The sequence below is a fragment of the Gracilinanus agilis genome, chromosome 4, assembly GCF_016433145.1.
Source record: "Gracilinanus agilis isolate LMUSP501 chromosome 4, AgileGrace, whole genome shotgun sequence".
NCBI classification, from domain to species: Eukaryota; Metazoa; Chordata; class Mammalia; order Didelphimorphia; family Didelphidae; genus Gracilinanus; species Gracilinanus agilis.
The window spans coordinates 119,099,165-119,119,493 of record NC_058133.1 but is presented as its reverse complement, the minus strand read 5'-3'; the positions used below and the strand labels follow the sequence as shown (position 1 = coordinate 119,119,493).

The window sequence follows — 20,329 nt, the reverse complement described above, 5'->3', positions numbered from 1 at the left end:
TGTTAAGTTCCTGGCTAGAAACTGGGGTTATAAAGAATAAAATGGTTCTTACTCTCAAAGAGCCTACATTCTAATGGGAAGGCAATCTATATATGTATATATATATATGTGTGTGTGTGTGTGTACACACATATATATATATATATATATGTGTGTGTGTGTACACATATATATATATACATATACACATTTCTATATTTATACATATCTAGATATACATATAGTATTTTATATACTCAGTTGTATATATATGATTACTCTGAATATAAGATAAATGCTAACAAATGTAAATTAGTTCAATACAAAGTAGTTTGTGATGGAAAGCACTAGTAGCTAGAGGGGATTGGGTGAGCCTTCATGTAGAAGGTAGGTTTTAAGTTGCAGCTTGGAGAAAAAAAACATTATAAGGGGGAAATGAAAGGAGTGCATTCCAGGCATAGGGGATGGCCCTAAAAAGGTACACGGGTAGGAGGAGAGTTCCACTTGATGAACAGGAAGGCTAGTTTGGAGTGAGACAATATTGGGGTAAGTGGGGTTTGGGTGTGTGTGGGAGTAAAATGTCCAATGGGGCTGGATAGATAGGTTGGGTCTGGATTATGAAGGGGTTTAAAGCCAAACAAAGGAATTTATATTTTCTTTTAGAGCCACTGGAATTTATTGGGGAGGGGAGTGAGGAGGTCCTATCTGAGCTTAAGGAAAATTGCTTTGGCACTGAATGGAGGCTAGATAGGAGTAGGGAGAGACCTGATGCAGCAGTAAGGCAAGCCAGGAGGCCATTGTAATAATCCTGTATACTGGGGATGGTTAGCTAGGGCAGAGAAAACTTAGTGGAAACACTAAAGCCATCTTTAACCATCTGAAGGATTGTGTCATGTTTAGGAAAGGGGATCAGAAATAGGAGCAATGGGTTCAGGTTGTAGAGAGGTAAATTTAGGCTTGACATGAAAAACTTCCTAACAATAAAAATTATCCAAGGGGCAGCTAGGTGGCTTAGTGAATAGAGGGTCAGGTTTGGAGTTGAGAAGCCCTGGGTTCAAATATGGCCTCAGACACTTCTTAGCTATGTGATCCTGGGCAAGTCACCTAACTCCCCTCGTCTAGCCCTTACTGCTACTCTGCCTGGAACTAATACACAGTATTGATTCTAAGATGGAAGGTGAGTTTAAAAAAATTATTTAAAAAGGGAATGGATTGCTTCAAGAGGTGGCAGGTTTCTCCAAGAGGTAGAAGCCTCTAGTTCCTTCCCACTCTGAAAATCTAGAACTTCATAAAGTCTTATAGAATTTGATGTGGCAGTGACATCTAAAGGTTAACATTAGGGGCAGCTGGGTAGCTCAGTGGATTGAGAGCCAGGCCTAGAGATGGGAGGTCCTGGGTTCAAATCTAGCCTCAGACACTTCCCAGCTGTGTGACCCTGGGCAAATCACTTGACCCCCCATTGCCTACCCTTACCGCTCTTCTGCCTTGGAGCCAATACATAGTATTGACTCCAAGATGAAAGGTAATGTTTAAAAAAAATAAAGGTTAACATAACCAATAACAGATCCTAATAATAAAGACCTGATGACAATTACATATAATCATAATAGCAAAAACACGAAGATTTCGTTTGCTCTATCAGTTTACATATAAATATAAATGGAAACTTTCTGTAGTTCTCTACAAGTAAAGTAGTTCATATATACAATATTTCCTCCCTACTAGGTCAGGAGCTGGTAGAGATTACTAGAAGCTGTGAAACAGATCAAGAGGACATGATCACTTTTGAGTACTGGTGCCTGATGTAGGCAAGGCCTTGTGCTAGGCTTATTAGGAAGTAGATACCTCCTGTTTCTAACTCATATTCTCTTTAGCTTTAGTTTATGGCAATTTGGCAATAATGATTTGGTGATAATACAATTTTTTAAAACAATAAATTTGTATGTATACACATCACATATGTGTATTTCACATTATAAACATGAAAATATAATATTGATTGCTACAGCAAGCAAAAAGCACTGATACTTAAAGCCAAACTTTCTTTAATCTACATAAAATAAATATAAATGTCTAGACTAAAACACAAGTAGCACTTATTAGGTAGACCTTTAGGCTCAAGTACTATACAAAATATATTAATGCTTGTCTCTTGCCTATGTGAATTCCCTTGTCCTGAATAAATGATATCATTCTGTTCCATGAGGCACTCATGGAGGTGTAGGCAGGAACAGCAATAGCAGCATTTGTTCCCACCCTCCTCTCTTGGCATTTGATTGACTTTTAAACAACACCCAGTCAGTGGTAGATCTAAACCCTGATTCCATAACTGCCATCTGAATTTCCTTTCCATAAACTTGATCTGATAACAATTTAAAGTAATCCATAGCTCTATACTGGTGGCTCCTATCCAGAATGTGTTCTTTCTTTGGTCAGAAAGCACATCCTCCTTCATGCTGCCACCTGGTGTTACACTGGGAAATTATTTATTTTTGAAGCAGATGCCGGAGTTTGGGAAACAATTTCAAAGCATTCTGAGTTGTTACTTCTTTAACTTCCTCCACCGAGACACCTTTCACCTGGGCAATGAATTCTGCAGAAATGGAAATGTTCTTAGGTTCATTCCGCTCCTGTAACACAGCAAAATTGGCCTGATGAATAATGACAGCTAACAGTTCTGGAAAACAAAACAAGCAAGAGAAACTCTGCAGAGAACAGATATGTTACTTTTCAATGAAAACAAAAATCGTGTCCCCATCCTTTATTTTTAAAGATGTTGATATCATGGCTAAAGCATCCATTAGATCATTTAAAAACAGAATTACAAGGAAGATCACAATACATTGTGAAATACATTAAACAAATGTTGAGTCTCTACAAAGTCCGACTTTGATGCCAGCAGAATGAAGGAGTGGGCAGGTTCTACCATCTGGCTAGGCTTTAAGTATAGTCCCAGCAAGAAACCACGTCTGCTTTCCAAAGGTCAGTCTAGCTGGCACAGAGAAGCCCAACACCAGTAGTAGCCTGGCCACTTGGTAATGAATTCAAATGACATGGATATTATGAAACAAAGAAAAGTGCAAAATGACTTCAAGTCCTATATGGTCCCTTTCACTTCTGCAGTGAGAGAGGCATTAAAAGGCAAATTACAATGTGGCTATTAAGAGTTGTCTTTAACAGATGCCCAAAGGCAACAAGGAACATCATCCCATGGGGCACCTGATCATCTCATAAGACAGTGCTCAGGATGATTATAAAACAAGTGAGATAACTGCAGCTTATGTACCAACAGCCATAGCAGAGAATGAAGGGAAATTCTATGAAGAACCAAAGACCCTTTCAATTAAATCAAAGTATACTCAGCAGCTTTAATAAAAAGTTGGGCAAAGGGAAGGACAGCAAAAAAAAAACCAAACAACAAACAAACACAAAACCTTGTTGGAAAATGTGATTAAAGGCTAAGAAATGAGAAAGGTCAAAGGCTTGAAGACTAAGCTAAAGCTTTAAACATACATACATTATCTCCGTCTTCAACAAAGAGACAACTGGAAGCCATTAGAAATAATGAATATTTTACCTTCCCCCCCCAAAAAAACCCACTTAAAAATGAAATTGATTTTAACAAATAGGAAATAACTGTTTTTAATTTGTGTATCATTTATGAATAATACAAATGAAAAGGAAAAATTAAAATAAGAAGATACATTATACAAACAAGGCAATTTTGATACAATTTTTAAACAAATTATTTAAATTACCGATATCAAAAATGAAAAATGGATAAAAGGACATCAATAGAAATTATCACCATTTCCTAAATTTAACCAATTTTTAAAAAGCCATCTCCAAGGGCAGCTAGGTGGCTTGGTAGAGAGAGAGCTGGGCCAAGAGACAGGAGGTCCTGGGTTCAAATTTGGTCTCAGACACTTCCTAGCTGTGTGACCTTGAGCATGCCACTTAACTCCACTGCCTAGCCTTTACTACTCTTCTACTTTGGAACCAAACACAGTATTAATTCTAAGACAGAAGGTAAGGGTTTAAAAAAAAATCTATCTCAACAACGAAACTAAGAAAGTCTAGAAGCTGACCTAGTCAAGCAGATAAATATAGAAGCCAAATTAGAAAATAAATTTGTTTATAAAATTTAATGAAGGATTGTCAGAGAATATGAGCAGTACCGCCTCCAAATAAGAAGCAATGGAGGGAAAAACAAATTTACAAAATATTTTACCAAATTTGTCAATAAAATTAAATAAGCTATATCATTCTAAGGGCATTTAAGGATAAAATTTAGGACAATAATAGATGAAAAATAGAAAATATAAATATTTCTATAACTTTTCTTTATTGATGAAAAATGATAGAGAAAATAATTACTAACCCACTAAGCTTACTTTTCAATTTTTACAAAATTTCTACGAAAATAAATTAGATGGGCATCTAAAGCATCCTGATGGAAGTAAGGGAAGAGAGGCTCTCACAGGTGTTTTTCTAAGAAAGCTACATCTTTGCAGTCATGTAACTAGCTAAAAGATGTAGAGGTTATAGATCCTATGGTGCTGGTTTATTGACAAAAAAAGCATTTGATTCAATAAAGTGCCAACTTAAAGGTTATTGTCTGACAAGAAGTCTCTCATGCATATGTCAAAATTGTACAACAGTCCTCAAAAGATTTCGCAGGGATAACTTTGTTCTATGGCCTCCTGATTATTAATATCAAGCTCAATATGAAAAGAGGAGCTGTATGCTTATTCAGGGTGTTTGCCACTGGCATAAAAGCTGGACAGTGCAGATGCTTATAGATGGTGGAGTCCTTAAATAGATGGGAGCATAAATAGCCAACATCCCCCAGGATACTGCCTCACCTAACATACTTTGGAACTTATAAGTGCTCAAGGTCACAGATCTGAGGGATATAAACAGGAATACTAAGCAACATTCTCTAAGGTATTTACAGCATCAACATGAAAAGAAACCTAATAAGTGAATAAATGATGGATTATTTGAGACTATAAGAAGTAGTCAAAGAGGGGTAGCGAGGTTAGCATAGTGAACAGAGCCCCAGGCCTGGAGGTAGGAGGTCCTTGGTTCAAATCTGGCTTCAGAAACTTTGTAGCTATGTGATCCTGGGTGAGTCACTTAACACCCCCCCCCCCCCCCCATTGCCTAGCACAGCATTGGCAAAGGCATAGCATGCACACAGAGCTGGCATGGGGAAGCTGTTCTGTTCCTGTCTTCCCAGCACCCGAGGACATTTTTTGCATGCCCTGCCCCTCTGTCCAGCTGCCCAAAGTGAGTGCTTCCTCCCTCCGCTCTGGGGTAATGCGGTGGGCTCACAAGCAGCTTGAAGTTGCAGTTTGGGCACACGAACTTGAAAACCTTGGCCAATGCTGGCCTAGCACTTAGTGCTAATTCTGCCTTAGAACCAATATACAGTATTTATTCTAAGTCAGAAAGTAGGGTTTTTTTGTTGTTTTTTTTAAAAGAGATCAAAGCAGTCATAGTCTCTTCTCTGTCCCACTGATTCTTTTAGCTCAGACCTGTGATTCTATCAGTGCAGGAAACACCAAGCAAAGAAATGCTTTCTACCATTGCAGATCACCAATTACCCTTCAACTTAGATTAAGAGTTGCCTGGAACACACAGTAAGTGATTTGTCCAGGGTCACAGAACCTGTATGTGTCAGAGGTAGAGGTGGAACCCAGGTCTTCCTATCTCTGAGCCTAGCTCTTTCTCTCTTATTTCACAGTGTTTCTGTTCTTCCTTCTAGATACTGAATATATAGGATACGGAAAAAGAAGACACATTCCTTTAGATTCTATAATAAAATGGGAGATACTTGCAGAAAGCAGAATTCCACTAGAACTCAAGTTCATACTTTTTTAATGCACGGATTAGTAAAAACCTCATGTTCGATCAGATCTTTCAGGATATAACAAATACATTTAAAAAAAAGGCCTAACAAGATCTTATTTCTTTAGTAGAGATCTTAAATGGTAAGTGTTGATCCAATCCCCTCAATACTGTATTTATATCATAATTTAAAAATACATAAGAAATGCAAATGTCTCTGAGAACTTTAAAATGGAAATATCATTTACCTGTTTTGTTGGTCCTAGGGCAGGTGAATCTGTTTCTAAGCATATAGAAGATAATGGAAGCTGCTTTATAAGTTTCTGCTTCTTAAAGGAAAAAAAGCTATTAAATATTAAAATATGAGAGTAAGTTAAATATAACTTTTGTGGATTCCATGTCTATATTGAAAATATTAGAATCCTAATTTCATCCCCAATTGATAAATGGGCAAGGGACATGAATAGGCAATTTTCAGATAAAGAAATCAAAACTATCAATAAGCACATGAGAAAGTGTTCTAAATCTCTAATAATTAGAGAAATGCAAATCAAAACAACACTGAGGTATCACCTCACACCTAGCAGATTGGCTAAAATGATAGAAAGGGAGAGTAATGAGTTCTGGAGGGGATGTGGCAAAATTGGGGCATTAATGCATTGCCGGTGGAGTTGTGAACTGATCCAACCATTCTGGAAGGCAATTTGGAACTATGCTCAAAGAGTTATAAAAGAAGGCCTGCCCTTTGATCCAGCCATACCATTGTTGGGTTTGTACCCCAAAGAGATCATAGATAAACAGACTTGTACAAAAATATTTATAGCCGCGCTTTTTGTGGTGGCAAAAAACTGGAAAATGAGGATGTGTCTATCAATTGGGGAATGGCTGAAAAAATTGTGGTATATGTTGGTGATGGAATACTATTGCGCTCAAAGGAATAATAAACTGGAGGAATTCCATGTGAACTGGAAAGACCTCCAGGAATTGATGTAGAGTGAAAGGAGCAGAGCCAGAAGAACGTTGTACACAGAGATGGACACACTGTGGTAAAACTGAATGTAATGCACTTCTGTACCAGCGGCAGTGCAATGACCCAGGACAATTCTAAGGGATTTATGGTAAAGAACTCTACCCACATTCAGAGGAAGGACTGCAGAAGTGGAAGCATAGAGGAAAGGCAACTGCTTGAACGCATGGGTTGAGGCGGACATGATTGGGGATGTAGACTCGAAGCTACCACACCAATGTAACTATCAACAATTTGGAAACAGGTCTTGATCAATGACACATGTTGAAACCAGTGGAAATGTGCATCGGCTATGGGGGGGGTGGTGGTAAAACAGGTGGGTGAAGGGGAAGGTGGGAGCATGAATCATGTAACCATGTTAACTTTTCTAAAAAATAAATATTATTAAATGTTAAAAAAAGAAGAATCCTAATTTCATACTGATTATGCATTTATAATAATTACTATTATTTGCATAGCACTTTACTGTATTCAAAGATCTTTCTGTAAGTTACCTCCTTTCATCTTCATGACAACTTTGGAAAGAAGCAGGGCAGGTATGACATTTTACAAAGGAAGAAAGAAGCTCAGAAGGAGTGTCTTGTCTAGGTCATATAAACTCTTAAGTGGTAAGGCCATGATTAAAACCTAGGTTTTCTCAACCCAAATCTAGTGTTCTCTCTGATATACTATGGCTCCCTGTACTAGATACTAAACAGTATTTCCAAGAGCTCCTGAGTACTCCAAAGAAATAAGACCAGTAGTAGAAAATGGTTTCGCCAGCAAATCATCAAGGCATCAAATATCACATTTCCATTAAAATTTTGTTTTTTTCTTCTACTGCCAATCCTCAGTGATCCTTTCTCACCTACAATTCCATTAGCAATCTACTCAGTATCCAATTATGCATGAAAAATCAATATTATTAGCGGCAGCAGGGTAGCAAAATGGATAGAATTGGGAGGACTTGAATGCAAATCTGGCCTCAGACACTTCCTAGCTATGTGACACTGGGCAATTCACTTAAACTCCTTATTTCTTGTGTCTTAGAATCCATACTTAGTTTATTTTTAAAAAGCAATATTACATGACACATTGCTTGATAATCCTAAATTAACTACTTTTTTAAGAAATGGAATTTCCATCTTGGATTTTTGATCAAGAAGAAAAAAGGCTATTTGATTATTACTGTCTTTGCTTTGCTGAAAAAAAAAAAGCATGGGATTTTCTTCCTTAAAATATGACTGGGACAGATAGACATAACTGTAAAATATGAATTATCCCCTACAAATAATAAGAAAAATATTCTCTTTTCTTACTGTCTCTATTTATTATTATTTTTTTACTATTCTCTACAGACATTAGTAGGGAAATACCATGATATTTAAGCTTAACTTTTGCAGAGTACCTAATAATACAGGAATGTAAAATAAAGCTTGTTTGGTAGACTATAAACACTATGCTGGGGTTTAGAGAAAGAATTTACCTGTTCACTCCTTGCAGAAGAAGGAGGTATTGAAAAAAAGTATCCTGCATTCACTCCTTCCATGGCTACAGATGGGCGGCCATCAAACGCATGGAGTAGCACCTTTTCAGCACCTCTCAAAAAGCAAAGATAGACACGTATTCCATTCAGATTGTTTTAAAAGAAGTTTCTTCATTAATATAAATGAAAAAGAGAGATCAAGGGTTTTAAGTAAATGACAACCATAATGATTATAGGATGCCACTTGATCGCTAAATACTTGAATTAAAGAATGTATGATATTTCATCAATTACTAGAATAGGTAATATAGTTAATTCTTGAGTATCTCTGGCCTTGGAAAACAATGGCAGTAAAGAGATAATCTAGTTTATACTTTTTATTAGTTTTAATTTTTTTAAGATCTATCTTTAAATCTTTAGATCTTAAAAAAACAACTAAGAAACATGAACTAGATGATCTCTTAGCCCAAAAGTTTTTTAAATTGTACATATCCTTTGATCCTGTATCCCAGAAATACAGCTATTAAGTGGTAAGGCCATGGTTAAAATCTTGGCTTTCTGACTCCAAATCCAGTGTTCTTTCTAATATACTACAGCAACCTGTACTAGATACTAAACAGTATTTCCTATAGCTCCTGTGTACCCCAAAAGAAATGAGGGTAAGAGGAAATGGGCTTACCTAGCATCAAAGCATCAAATATCACATTCTCCCCAAAAAGGGAAAAAGACCTACTTGTACAAAGATATGTATGGCAGATCTTTTTGTGGTGGCTATCTGGAAACTGAGAGGATGTCCATCAAATGGAAGATGGCTGAACAAGTTGTGGTATATGACTATAATGAAATACTATTGTGCTATAAGAAATGATGTGGATGATTTCAGAAAAACCTAGAAAGACTCACACAAAGTGATACAGAGTAAAGTAAGCAGAACCAGAAGAACACTATACATAGTAACAGCAGTATTATAAAATGAAACAACTGTGAATGACTTAGCTATTTCTTAGCAAAACAGTGATCTAAGAAGATCCCTAAGGACTTATGATGAAAAAATGCTATTAACCTTCAGAGAAAGAACTGATAGGAGTCTAAATGCAGGCCAAAATATACTATATCTTACTTTCTTCATTTCTTTTGGTTTGAGTTCTCTTCCACAAAATGAATAATAATGAAAAATGTTTTACATTTTTGAACATGTAAAATATATCCATCAGACTGCTTACTATCTGGGAGTATAGAGGGTGGGAGAAAGGGAGATAATTTGGCTCAAAATTTTAAAAAATAGGTTAAAATTGTTTTTACATGTAATTGAAAAAATATTTTTAAAAGCTAAAAAACAAAAAGAAGAGGCCATTAAAAAGAGAAAGAAAAAAATCCAACTACAGTTTATTGATAGCAGACAACCATTAGGTGGGTATTCTTAGATGCAAAAAGAATACAAAAATACTTTGCTTCACAGTCCCTCTGCATTTCATCTTTGTCCTGCTCTTGATGAAGTGAAGCTGTGGTTAAGTTACTACAATCCAGAAAATCAGTCATTCCCAGACTGGGTGACTGAGTCAAGAGTGGCTGGTGGTGGTCTGAAAAAACAATGTTTTATACTCCGTAATTTTAATCTTCTTTATTACCAAACCAAGGTTTGGAATAAAGCTGCCTTCACATAGCCAAACAGACAAATATATTTCTTCTAAGGTAAGTGCTCTAAGCTGTTAGTTGGGAGATGGAGAACTGGAGAGGTAAATGACCTACAAACTTAATAGTTCAGCTATCTATATTATATTGATATAGTTGAACCAAATCAATGTAGACTCTAAACAACCACCCTAGAGCAATTATCAGTAATACGGAAATGGGTCTTGAACCAGTGGAAATGCGCCTCGGCTACAGGGGTGGGGGGTGGGTGTAGAGGGGAGAGTAAGAACATGAATCATGAACCATGGAAAATTTTTCTAAAAAATAAAAATTATAAAAAGAAAAAAAATTGAACCAAATCAACCTCCTCCTCATTAATGTTTGGCTGCTCAGACATACAATTCTTGCTTCCAAAGTTTCAGAGGTCTTCAAAACACACTACTGAGCTATGCTGGCTATTGTATTTAGTATACTTAAAGACCTTCTTATTCTGGGGAAAGCGGGCCATATATTTTGTGGTCAACAATCAAATAACCCCACATAATTTATAATGCCTTGTACTACAAACATTTAGAAGGTATCCTTTGCTTCAAGAAACACATGCCACCCGAGAACCCATTTACCTTGCTCACGTAAGAGATTAATGGTTGGTCTGCCTGCGGACCGTGAGTGAACATTCCTAAAAAATAAAATCATATTTCTCTTATGGCTAGAAGACTATAGAAAACAGACTATTATACTTATTCTGATGACACAGGCATAATTGAGAGAGGAAAAGTAAAAACTCTTTAAAAGGAGAATCACTTTGATTACTTGCTCCTTAGCCTGCCATTCAAAGTCCTCATTCTCTATTTCTGCTCAACTTCTCCAGGCTTATTTTACACTACTCTGCTATAGCAAAAAGAGTCTCAGGGTTAGTCAGACAACATGGATTCAGATCTTTCTTCTGTCAGTAAATCTTCATGTGACTTCAGACATGTCACTTAAAATCTTTGGGTCTTAATTTCTTCTGTAAAATGAGTGAGCTGGACTTTTAAGGTTCCTTCCAGCTCCAAATCTATGAACTCATTCTCCCTATCATCCTATTCACTCCAGTCAAACCTGTTCTCTTCTGCACATGTCCTAGGCTTTCCTGACTGTTTGTCTTCTTCTATCACGCTCTTTTCTGAAACCCAAAATGTATACCTTTCCTTCTCTGAAATACCTGGAGGTCTGGTTAAAACATCATTTCCTCCACAAAGCTTTTCTGATTTCTTATTATAGCATGCAGTGATTTCATCGGAACGTTTTGTTTGTGCTATTCTCATACATTTGTCATATTCTAGTCATATTCTAATTGTATGTAGTTATTTGTGTATACATCTTAGCACTCCCGCCAGACTATAAGATTCTTAAAGGCAAGGACCCAAGGACCATGTTTTATTTAGCTACATTTCCCCTGAACTCTAGCTCAGAAACTTGAATATGGTAATATACACTTAATACATGTTGAATGTTAATGTTAAAAAAATTGCTTAACCTACAAAGGCAAATTTAGTTTTTTAGCTAATTGGATCTGTTTGATAAGGACTCGTCTCTGCTCCTCCTTGTGCTCATCAGTCCTGGTAAATCTTGGGGAGAAATCTAATCCAACCTGCAAACAGAAAGGAAAGAGTTATTTTTGCTGTCTTAATTCTAAATAAAAAAATAAGAAAAGAAAAATCATCTCTTGTGTGTAAATGTCCTGCTATAATACAGAGTTTGCTTAGATTTGAATTTTGGAGTTAGAATCTATTATCTTCAATACTACCATGTGACATACCCATGTTTTACCCACTCGAAAATATTTGTTAGTCTGGAGATCTTCATCTGAGACTTCAGATATTTAAATTCAGTTTCAGAATTATAGGTATGCCTTCCATATCACAAGGGTTAGGGGTGCGGTGAACTTGCAATCTGAAAAATCTGCAATAAAATTTTTTGACCCTTCCTTCATACCAGTGAAGAAGTAGAAGTGGTGTGAATTTTTTCTTCTTTTATAGAAGGTTTACAGTAACCTTATTGTAAAATCTGGGTTAAATATTTGGTCATAGACTATATGTGGGTCACTGTTAACATTTCTAGCCTTTGTGTGTCATTTTCTAGTTTTCATGTTTTTTTTCACCCCAAAGACTAACTTTTTTTGCTTATTTTTTCTTTAAAAAAGAAACCATATATTTGATATTAAAAGATAAAACATATTGGTATTATATGATGCTATGCATACATTTAATGCATTTCTGAGTTTCTAAACTTTTTCTGTGTTGTCTGCTGGCCTTTGTGTGTCTTCTGTGGCTTCCACAAAACTTCTCCAAAATTCCCATTAAAATTTTTATGGTGACCTGTGATATAGTAAAACCATGATGGGGAAAGTATTGATGAGGAAGGGATACCTGTACTCATGTAGAAGTCTAAAAACTGTTCTAAATTAAATAGATGACTTTTTTTATAGGAAAGAAAAATGGTAAGTAAACAGAAGATGAAGACAAGTACCACTGAATTATTTTTTCACCTGAAAGACCTGTGGGGAAACCATAAAGTCTGCTTTCCACTCTCTCAAGTTTACTGAGGAGTTTGAGTTCCCTTCTGTTCTTTCTCCTACCTCCTACTGTAGGTACTAATAAAGCTCTTTCTTCAGTCCTCTACTCTTTCCCTTGAATGGTGTCTACTCCAAGATCTCAGATCTCAGCAACAACTACTACTTCATTTGAAAGCCTCTGAATTGTGGCTTCTACATGTAAAATCTCTAATTCCATTCTAATCTCTCTTTTATGCTCTGCTTATTGGACATCTCCACTCGAATATACCACCAGATCCTCAAACTGAGTTTATTATCCTTATAGGAAGAAATGATGAGGAGATGGGGAATACAGTACAAGTCTGAAACAAAGATATGATATAGTAGTGATGAGGGAATTCAATTAGCTAAAATCAGCTTGGGGGCTCTTTCTGCCAAAAACAAAGCTGCTTGTAACTTCTTGATGTACCTGAGCGATAATTTCATTCTTCAAAGGGTAGAGGAAACAAGGGAAAATTCTATTCTGAATATGATTCTACAACATCCTGGGGTTCTGAAAGAGCTGGCAGATGAGATTTCAGAGTCATCATCAGCAATGACTGAAAAGAGTACTACAAGACTGGTGAAGGGCAAATATCCTCTTTATCCTTTTTTTGTCATAGATGGTAGATTCACCACATCTGCAGATGACATAAAGCTGAGTCAGGATTCAAAAGGCTCTTCACAGATTCCAGCATTTGGCTGAAACTAATAAAATGAAATCTAATAGGGAGAAATATAAAACCTTGTTCTTGGGTACCAAAAAATCAACTCCACAAATAGAAGAAGGATGAAGATGCATAGTTAGATAACAGTGAAGAATATCTGGAAATGCTAGAGACCTGCAAGCTCAAACTACTTCTAATAGGGGGAGTCTTTTATATTCCCTTTATGTTCTACATAACTCCTAATAGGAGTTAGCAGTCTGGTGTGCTGCTACTTACTGCAACATTTATGGGCTGCATTAAAAGGAGTGTGGCTTCCAGGAACAGGGAAGTAAAAGTCATACTAATCTGTCCTAGCCAAACCTTAACTTAAGAACTCAGTTCAGTTCTTGGTGCCATAGTTTTAGAAGGGTGTTGATAAGATGGGAGAGCATCCAGAGAAGGGCAATGAGGATGGTGAAGGGTCTAGTGTTTATTCCATCTGAAGATTCATTAGTTGAAAGAACTGAGCATATTTAGCCTGGAGAAGAGAAGACATAGGCAGTGATATAATAGCTGTCTTCAAGGAGTTGAAGGGCTGTCATTAAGGGGAGGATAAGATTTTTCTGTTCTTAGTTCTACTCTTTTCAGAATGAGAAGCAATGAGTGGAAGTTGCAAAAAGGAAATTTTAGATTTGATACTAGGAAAAACTAACAAGTAGAACTATTCAAAAGTGCAATGGCTTGCCTCAAGAGGTAGTGGAGCCCTCCTCCTTATAGCTCTTTCTTTAGGCTAAATGACCACTTGTCAGGTATGTTATAGAGGAGATTTCTTTGGTGAATGGCTTGGCCTATATGGATGCTCAGGTCCCTTCCAACTCTTAAACTTTTTGTGAACACCTGCTTTTCCTTCTGACTCTCCTATTAATGGTATATAACCTTTAATCACCAGTCACCTTTGCTTGTAACCACAGAATCATCTTTGATGCTTCTGCCTACATTAATTCCATCTCCAATAAGGCCTATCAGTTCTATCTCAAAATTATCTCTACATTTTAACCTTTTAAATTTTTAATTATTTCACTTTGCTTCAAGCCTAACTCAAATGTCATCTCTTTACTTAAATCTTCTTCAATACTACAGCTGGAAACAAACATTTCTTATTTATTCTTATACCTCTTGGGCTCTTAATTCTTTTGTTAATTCTTATTAATTAATTCTTTTATTATTATTTTTAATTAAATTAATTCTCAAACCTCTTTGGTTCTTATCTTATTCTACTTTTTATTAGTTATTTGTGTATGTTTTAATTTCCCTTTCTGATTGTAAGATCCTTGAGAATAAATATAATTTCTAATTTAACTTAATGCTTCTTACAATGCTTTGCAGATAAAAACACCCAGTATCTAACTGTTGAAATGTTGGATGCTGATTGGCATACCCCAAGCAAACCTGATGACTAGGACAGAAAGGAAGAAATGTTTTCAGGCCAGAGATGAGCTATTTTCTGTGGGATAGGATGGTCATGGTTAGTCAAAGGGGACTTACCTCTCCAATTGCCAACAAGCGATCTTTATAATTTTCCAAAAGTGGCAAAGCTACATCCAAATCCTAAAATATAACATTGTTTTAAATAAAACAAAATTTTAAAATGAAGTAATATTATTCATCTTCAATTACTTAATTTAATTATAGTTGTTGTTAAAATACCTTATGTCTAAGAACCTGTAAGAGTTCAAGCATTTAGCGGATAATTTTTGCTCATCAGAATTTTTAACCTACAACCTTGCCTTAATTTGTTGCTTAGCCAAAAATCCCACATTCCACTCCAATATATTAAAGATATGTGTAATCCCAAGCAAATATTTTAACTCCTTGTGCCTTATCTCTTATTCATCAACCAAAATGTTTACCACACTCCTAACACATGCTGAAAGAAATAGATGAGCAGCTAGGCAGCTCAGTGGATTGAGAGTCAGGCCCAGAGGTAGGAGGTCTTGAGTTCAAATCTGAATTCAGGACACTCCTAGCTATGTGACTCTGGGCAAGTCATTTAACCCCCATTGCCTAGCCCTTATCACTCTTCTGCCTTGGAACCAATATACAATATTGACTCTAAGATGGAAAGTAAGGTTTAAAAAAAAAGAAATTTCAAAAAAGGAAAAGAAATAGAAAAAATGTAATTTCCATTTTTAAGGAACTTACAAAATCTAGTTAGGGAGACAAGAATAAACTGTATATTATTCGTATGATAAGAGCCAGTGACTTCTATTAGGTATTAATACTAATCACTTGCAAGTAACAGAGGAAATGTTATTAAGTTTGATGAATTTTTGCTTTGAGAATCTAGAATTATGTTAAATTTTTGTATTATAATCACCTTCCTAAATTTAACAATGTTTATGCTTTAAATTTCAATCAGCTGAGAGAGGCACTGTATAGCAATGATTCCTAACTTTGGGAGAACTTGAAATATTGATTCCCCTGGTAAAATTTAAGCTTCTCAAGAGCAGGGACTATTTGATTTTGTCTTTGTATTCCCTATGTCAGATACAACCTGTTTCATAACAGTTACTTAATAAATACATATTAATGGAATATTCCAATACAGGAACTGAGAATCATTAATGTAAAAATTAATAGCAACAAATCTGACTTTGTTCATGAAACTGTTAGGAAGCTACTACAAAAATAGTTGCTCCTTAAAAATAAAGTCAGCAACTGTTTTAAAATGCAGGCTAGGATCACAAATGTAGAAAAAAAATTTAAAACAATAAAGAACACAAGACTCATATCTTCACTGCAAATACTAGGAAATACATGTTAGTTTAATAATATTACTCTTTCCATCTGACAGTACCTTTAAAGTTACACTTCGTTGATCTTCTGGTAGAAGTCCTTGAACAGGGTGAACACCTAGGCACGGCAGAACAAACCCCTTATATCTAAAAATAAGGAAATGGTTACCAAGTAGGAGAGCAAAAAAAGTACATTATTATTTCATTTTTGAGATAACCAGAAAAAAAATATTTATGGAGTCCCCCACTTGTTCAGGAACATATTAAAGTCTGCTTTGGTGTTCCCTTTCACTAAGCACTTGGTAATCTTCAGACTATAAATTTGATACCTAAGTCTATAAATTATCACAACTTCACTGGTTTTAGTATATCTACTTTTAATGTTCAGATATTAAAAAATACATGTATGAACATACATACACACATGAAATAAACAAGGCGTTACCTTTCTGAAAGTTGCATGATCTTTTCAAACTCTCCTGAATGTTCAGCAACTGCCACAATGGCCAACACACCGGCCTGCATCAAGAAAGCAGAAAGATTTAGAGCACAAAACAATACATATTTACAAACTATGTGACTGTCTTTGAGATGAAAATGAGGATAATGAAATTTCTATTACCTGGCTCTCAGAGTTATTATAAAGTGTTTTATAAACCTTAAAGTAAAATATAACAGAGTTAATCTCATTTATTCAAGAAGATTTCCCTGATATTGACCTAAAGAACCATTAACTGGTCTTAAATGAGCAATAACTTTATATGAGTATTGCAGCATCTTAAAATTTACACATATATTTATTATATGTAATTTAGATTTAGAATCTTGTTTTTCACCTAAATTTTGATTTTATATTTACTTTCTTTGTATTTTGTATTTTAAATATAAAAATATTTTGTAGGCTTCACTTTAAAATTTGTCAGAATTTTATCTGTTTTTTTGTCAGTTGTGAAAAAATAAAATTTTTGTCTATTTTTTAAAAATCTAGGAATTTTAATTGTTCTGGTTAACCTCACTCTCTATAAGCATAGTTTTTTGGAAGTTGTCTATGGTAGAAAAGAGGAAAATTGGGATCTACTTTCTGTACTTTCATTTCTCTGAGATATGGACCTCAAAAGGTTTTCTAAGAATTAACCACTTGTTATTCTTGTATTTTTTTTCCCTGAAAAAAATTCAAATTTATCCAACATCCTCAGTATAATCTAAATTATAGACTTAATAACCAATATGAAATATTGTTAATGCCTAGGTCCGTATTGGTGAATGTATGGCACATGTCCCAGAGGCAGCTATTCCCCATCCCCTCTTCACATGTGTCTAAGGACATTTCTCACATGACCTGCCCCTCTGCCCACCAGCCCAATCGATGTGCTTACTCCCTCCCCTGATTAGAACACCCAGACTACTCTCCCCTCCCTTTCTCTCTCCTCTGTCTGGGGAAATGCAGTGAGCCAGGATGGGAGGTAGGGGGACATATCCTGCAGTGAGGGGAGGAGGCAGGCAGGGCATGACATATAGTCTCTAAAAGGTTCACCATCGCTGGTATAGGCCATAGCCACTGACCTTCTTGGCTCTTTCCAAAACATCTTCAAGGTCCTAAAAGATAGGAAATATGAATTTTAAATATAATAAATATATTTACATGTAATTACATTTTAAATGAATGTGTATATCAGAACATGTGATTACTTGAAAACTAGCTAAAAAGCCATAAAGAATGGCAACAGATAAAGTAGCTAGAAAATGGGGACAATTTAAGAGTTCTAAGTTGGGCTCAGGCTTAGTTAAACAATATATATTCATTCACAGAACATATTGTGTTTTCAGAATAAAGGCACAATAAGAGGGCCTAGTGAAATTGGACAAGGAACAAAAGTTATTTTTAATTGAGGTGCATCCTACAAAATATTGGTCCTAGTTGAGCTATCCATCTTGCCCCACATCCTTCTTTTTTTGAAATTGGCCCACACAATGAGAAGAGGCAGGCAGTTTTGAGGAAGGAGAATGAGTAGAATAGGGTTTAAGTACTGAACCTATGATTTCACTGGTATAGAGAACTCTCAGATGAGGAAATTCTATCAATACAAAGGCTTATTGTCTTAACAGAGTTGCTTGGAGTACTAAAAAGTTAAGCCTCTTATGCAGGTTTACACTGCCATATAGGTCAGAGGCAAGAATGAAATGCAAGTCTTCCTGATCAGCTATCCAATATACCTCTGAGAAGAATATCATGAATAAACTAAAAGATAACCAAGTACAATACTACTGTTATTAACAATAAACATCTTTCAGTCTTCAAGTTGGTCCAATGTTTACATTAAAATTAATGTGCTTATATATGATAAATATGTGCTTATATATGATAAATATGGAAAGATTTGGGAGAAATACTTTCACAGGCAGAGTGTTTTAAGAGTAGTTTAAAGTGTCAGAGTTTAAAGAGCCGTATACTGGAAATTAGGAGACTTAGATTTGGGTTCCAGCTCTGCTACTCACAATCTATACAATCTTGATCAAGTCATTTACTTTATCGTGATTATTGTTTTATCTCTATATTGAGGAAGCGGAACTAGAAGACCTCTAAGGTCATTTCAATTCTAATCTTATGATAATCTCTAGTTCCTTCCAATCTTGACAGTGAAATCCAAGAACAGAAGCTTTTGGAAGAGACAATTCTCTGCTTTTCAATGCAGAGAGAGCCAGAGCCAATTTGGACAGTACCTTGATAAGCCTGAGGATCTTTACCTTGAGAAACCAAGAGAAGGAAAAGAGAGGTATGAGCATAACATTTTCTCATTCCTCTCTAGATGGGAGTTTTCCTACAAGTTACTACAACATGGGCTACTCAAATGTTCATTTCATACTACTACTGCTACTTCTACTACTAGTCAACATTTAAATAGTGTTTACTGTGTGCCAGGTACTATGCTAAGCACTTTGCAAATATTACTTCATTTGATCCTCACAACAACCTTGGGAGAGAGCTTTTATTATCTACATTTTATAAAGCTGGAGAAACTTAGGCAGACCCTGTGCTCAGGGTCACACAACTATCAAGTGTTTGAGGCTGAATTTAACCTCAAGTCTTCCTGACTGAATCCAAAAGTCTATCTACTATGTCACCTAGCTGTCTACTAGAAGTCTTCTAAATATTTCAATAATGATCATGTTGGTCTAGATACAGTTTTTTCCTATATATAGGCCCTAAACTGGAAACTTGAGGATGATTTTCCCTGCCCTTGTTTGGTTTTCCAGGAATCTGGCTCATCCACTGGCTTCATACAGATTCACTGGGCATGCCTTTTAGATTCCTACATATGTGCTGTCTTCAGGATGTTATTTACCTACCAGGAGGCCTACTTTCTTCATTTCAAAAGCATCAAGCACAAGGCCCTGCACATTGGGAGTTATCCAGTTTCATGGTGCTGACTACTGACCTTGCTATTTACTATTTCCATGGCTCAGTTTCTTTATTTGTAAAAAGATGAGGTTTTTCCAATTTCCCTTGTGACCCTAAATCCTCTAATTTGTAGAGCTTGTAGGTTCAGCATTAATAGACTTTTATATAAAATGGGTTCCGCTTTATCTTTGTCTTTCTTAAAGTGGATTAGCCAGACTCTTCATTTCACAAGTAAGTGCCATACCCTTCTATTGTTTATACTGGAGAAGATATAATACATATTGGGATCTGAAATGAGTTGGAAAGTGAGACTGATTTATTTTTGTATCTTTAACACCTAACACAATAGTTAGCATTTACATAGCTCTTTCAGGTTGCAAAGTGCTTTACAAATATTACTTAGTTTTATCTTCACAATCCTGGGCAGTATCTGCTATTTTGTCCCTATTTTTCAGACAATAAGCAATTAATAAATGCTAGTCAAATGAATAGTTCTGCTTAGTTTTAGAAGGGACAGGAAGCAGTAAATGGAATTTGCAAAAAGGCAAATCCATGCTGCATATTAGCACTATCCCCATAATCAATTATCCAAAATGGAATAGGCCTCAAAGAAACAGGTATTGAACTCTGACTCATTTGTGGTCCTTAAGCAAAGGCTGGGTGCATGTACAATTGCTGGGTGGGTTTTCAGGGATTTTATATGCAGGTATAGGTTTCTTTTAGATGTTTACTACCAGCACCTCACATTCAGGGGGGTCCCTCATACCTAGAACACTCTTTTTTCATCTCTGCTTCCTGGTTTCCTTCAAGTCCTCACTAAAACCATACCCTCTTCAGGAAGCCTTTCCTGACCCACCTTGATGCTAATGTTTTCTCTCTGTTGATTACCCTCAATTTACCCTGTATGTAGTTTGTATGTTGTTTACACCCCCCCCCCCCTTCATTAGACTACCTGC

The 20,329-nt window shown here is 35.9% G+C and overlaps 1 protein-coding gene across 4 annotated transcripts in view; it reads right to left on the bottom strand.

Moving 5' to 3' along the window:
* Positions 1-1,627: 1,627 nt before the first annotated feature.
* TATDN3 (TatD DNase domain containing 3) overlaps positions 1,628-20,329 on the bottom strand; it is a 19,617-nt gene continuing 915 nt past the window's right edge. The window contains exons 2-10 of one of the 4 annotated variants that reach the window (XM_044672067.1): positions 17,537-17,569; positions 16,419-16,492; positions 16,036-16,120; positions 14,724-14,786; positions 11,480-11,589; positions 10,580-10,635; positions 8,295-8,437; positions 6,081-6,161; positions 1,628-2,609 (exon numbers count right to left, since the gene is read on the bottom strand). In XM_044672067.1, the coding sequence (XP_044528002.1) occupies positions 2,466-2,609; positions 6,081-6,161; positions 8,295-8,437; positions 10,580-10,635; positions 11,480-11,589; positions 14,724-14,786; positions 16,036-16,120; positions 16,419-16,492; positions 17,537-17,569 (789 nt within the window). In that variant the 3' untranslated portion in view covers positions 1,628-2,465. The remainder of the gene's footprint in view (positions 2,610-6,080; positions 6,162-8,294; positions 8,438-10,579; positions 10,636-11,479; positions 11,590-14,723; positions 14,787-16,035; positions 16,121-16,418; positions 16,493-17,536; positions 17,570-20,329) is intronic. The other 3 variants (XM_044672068.1, XM_044672069.1, XM_044672071.1) reach the window with 3 other exon arrangements.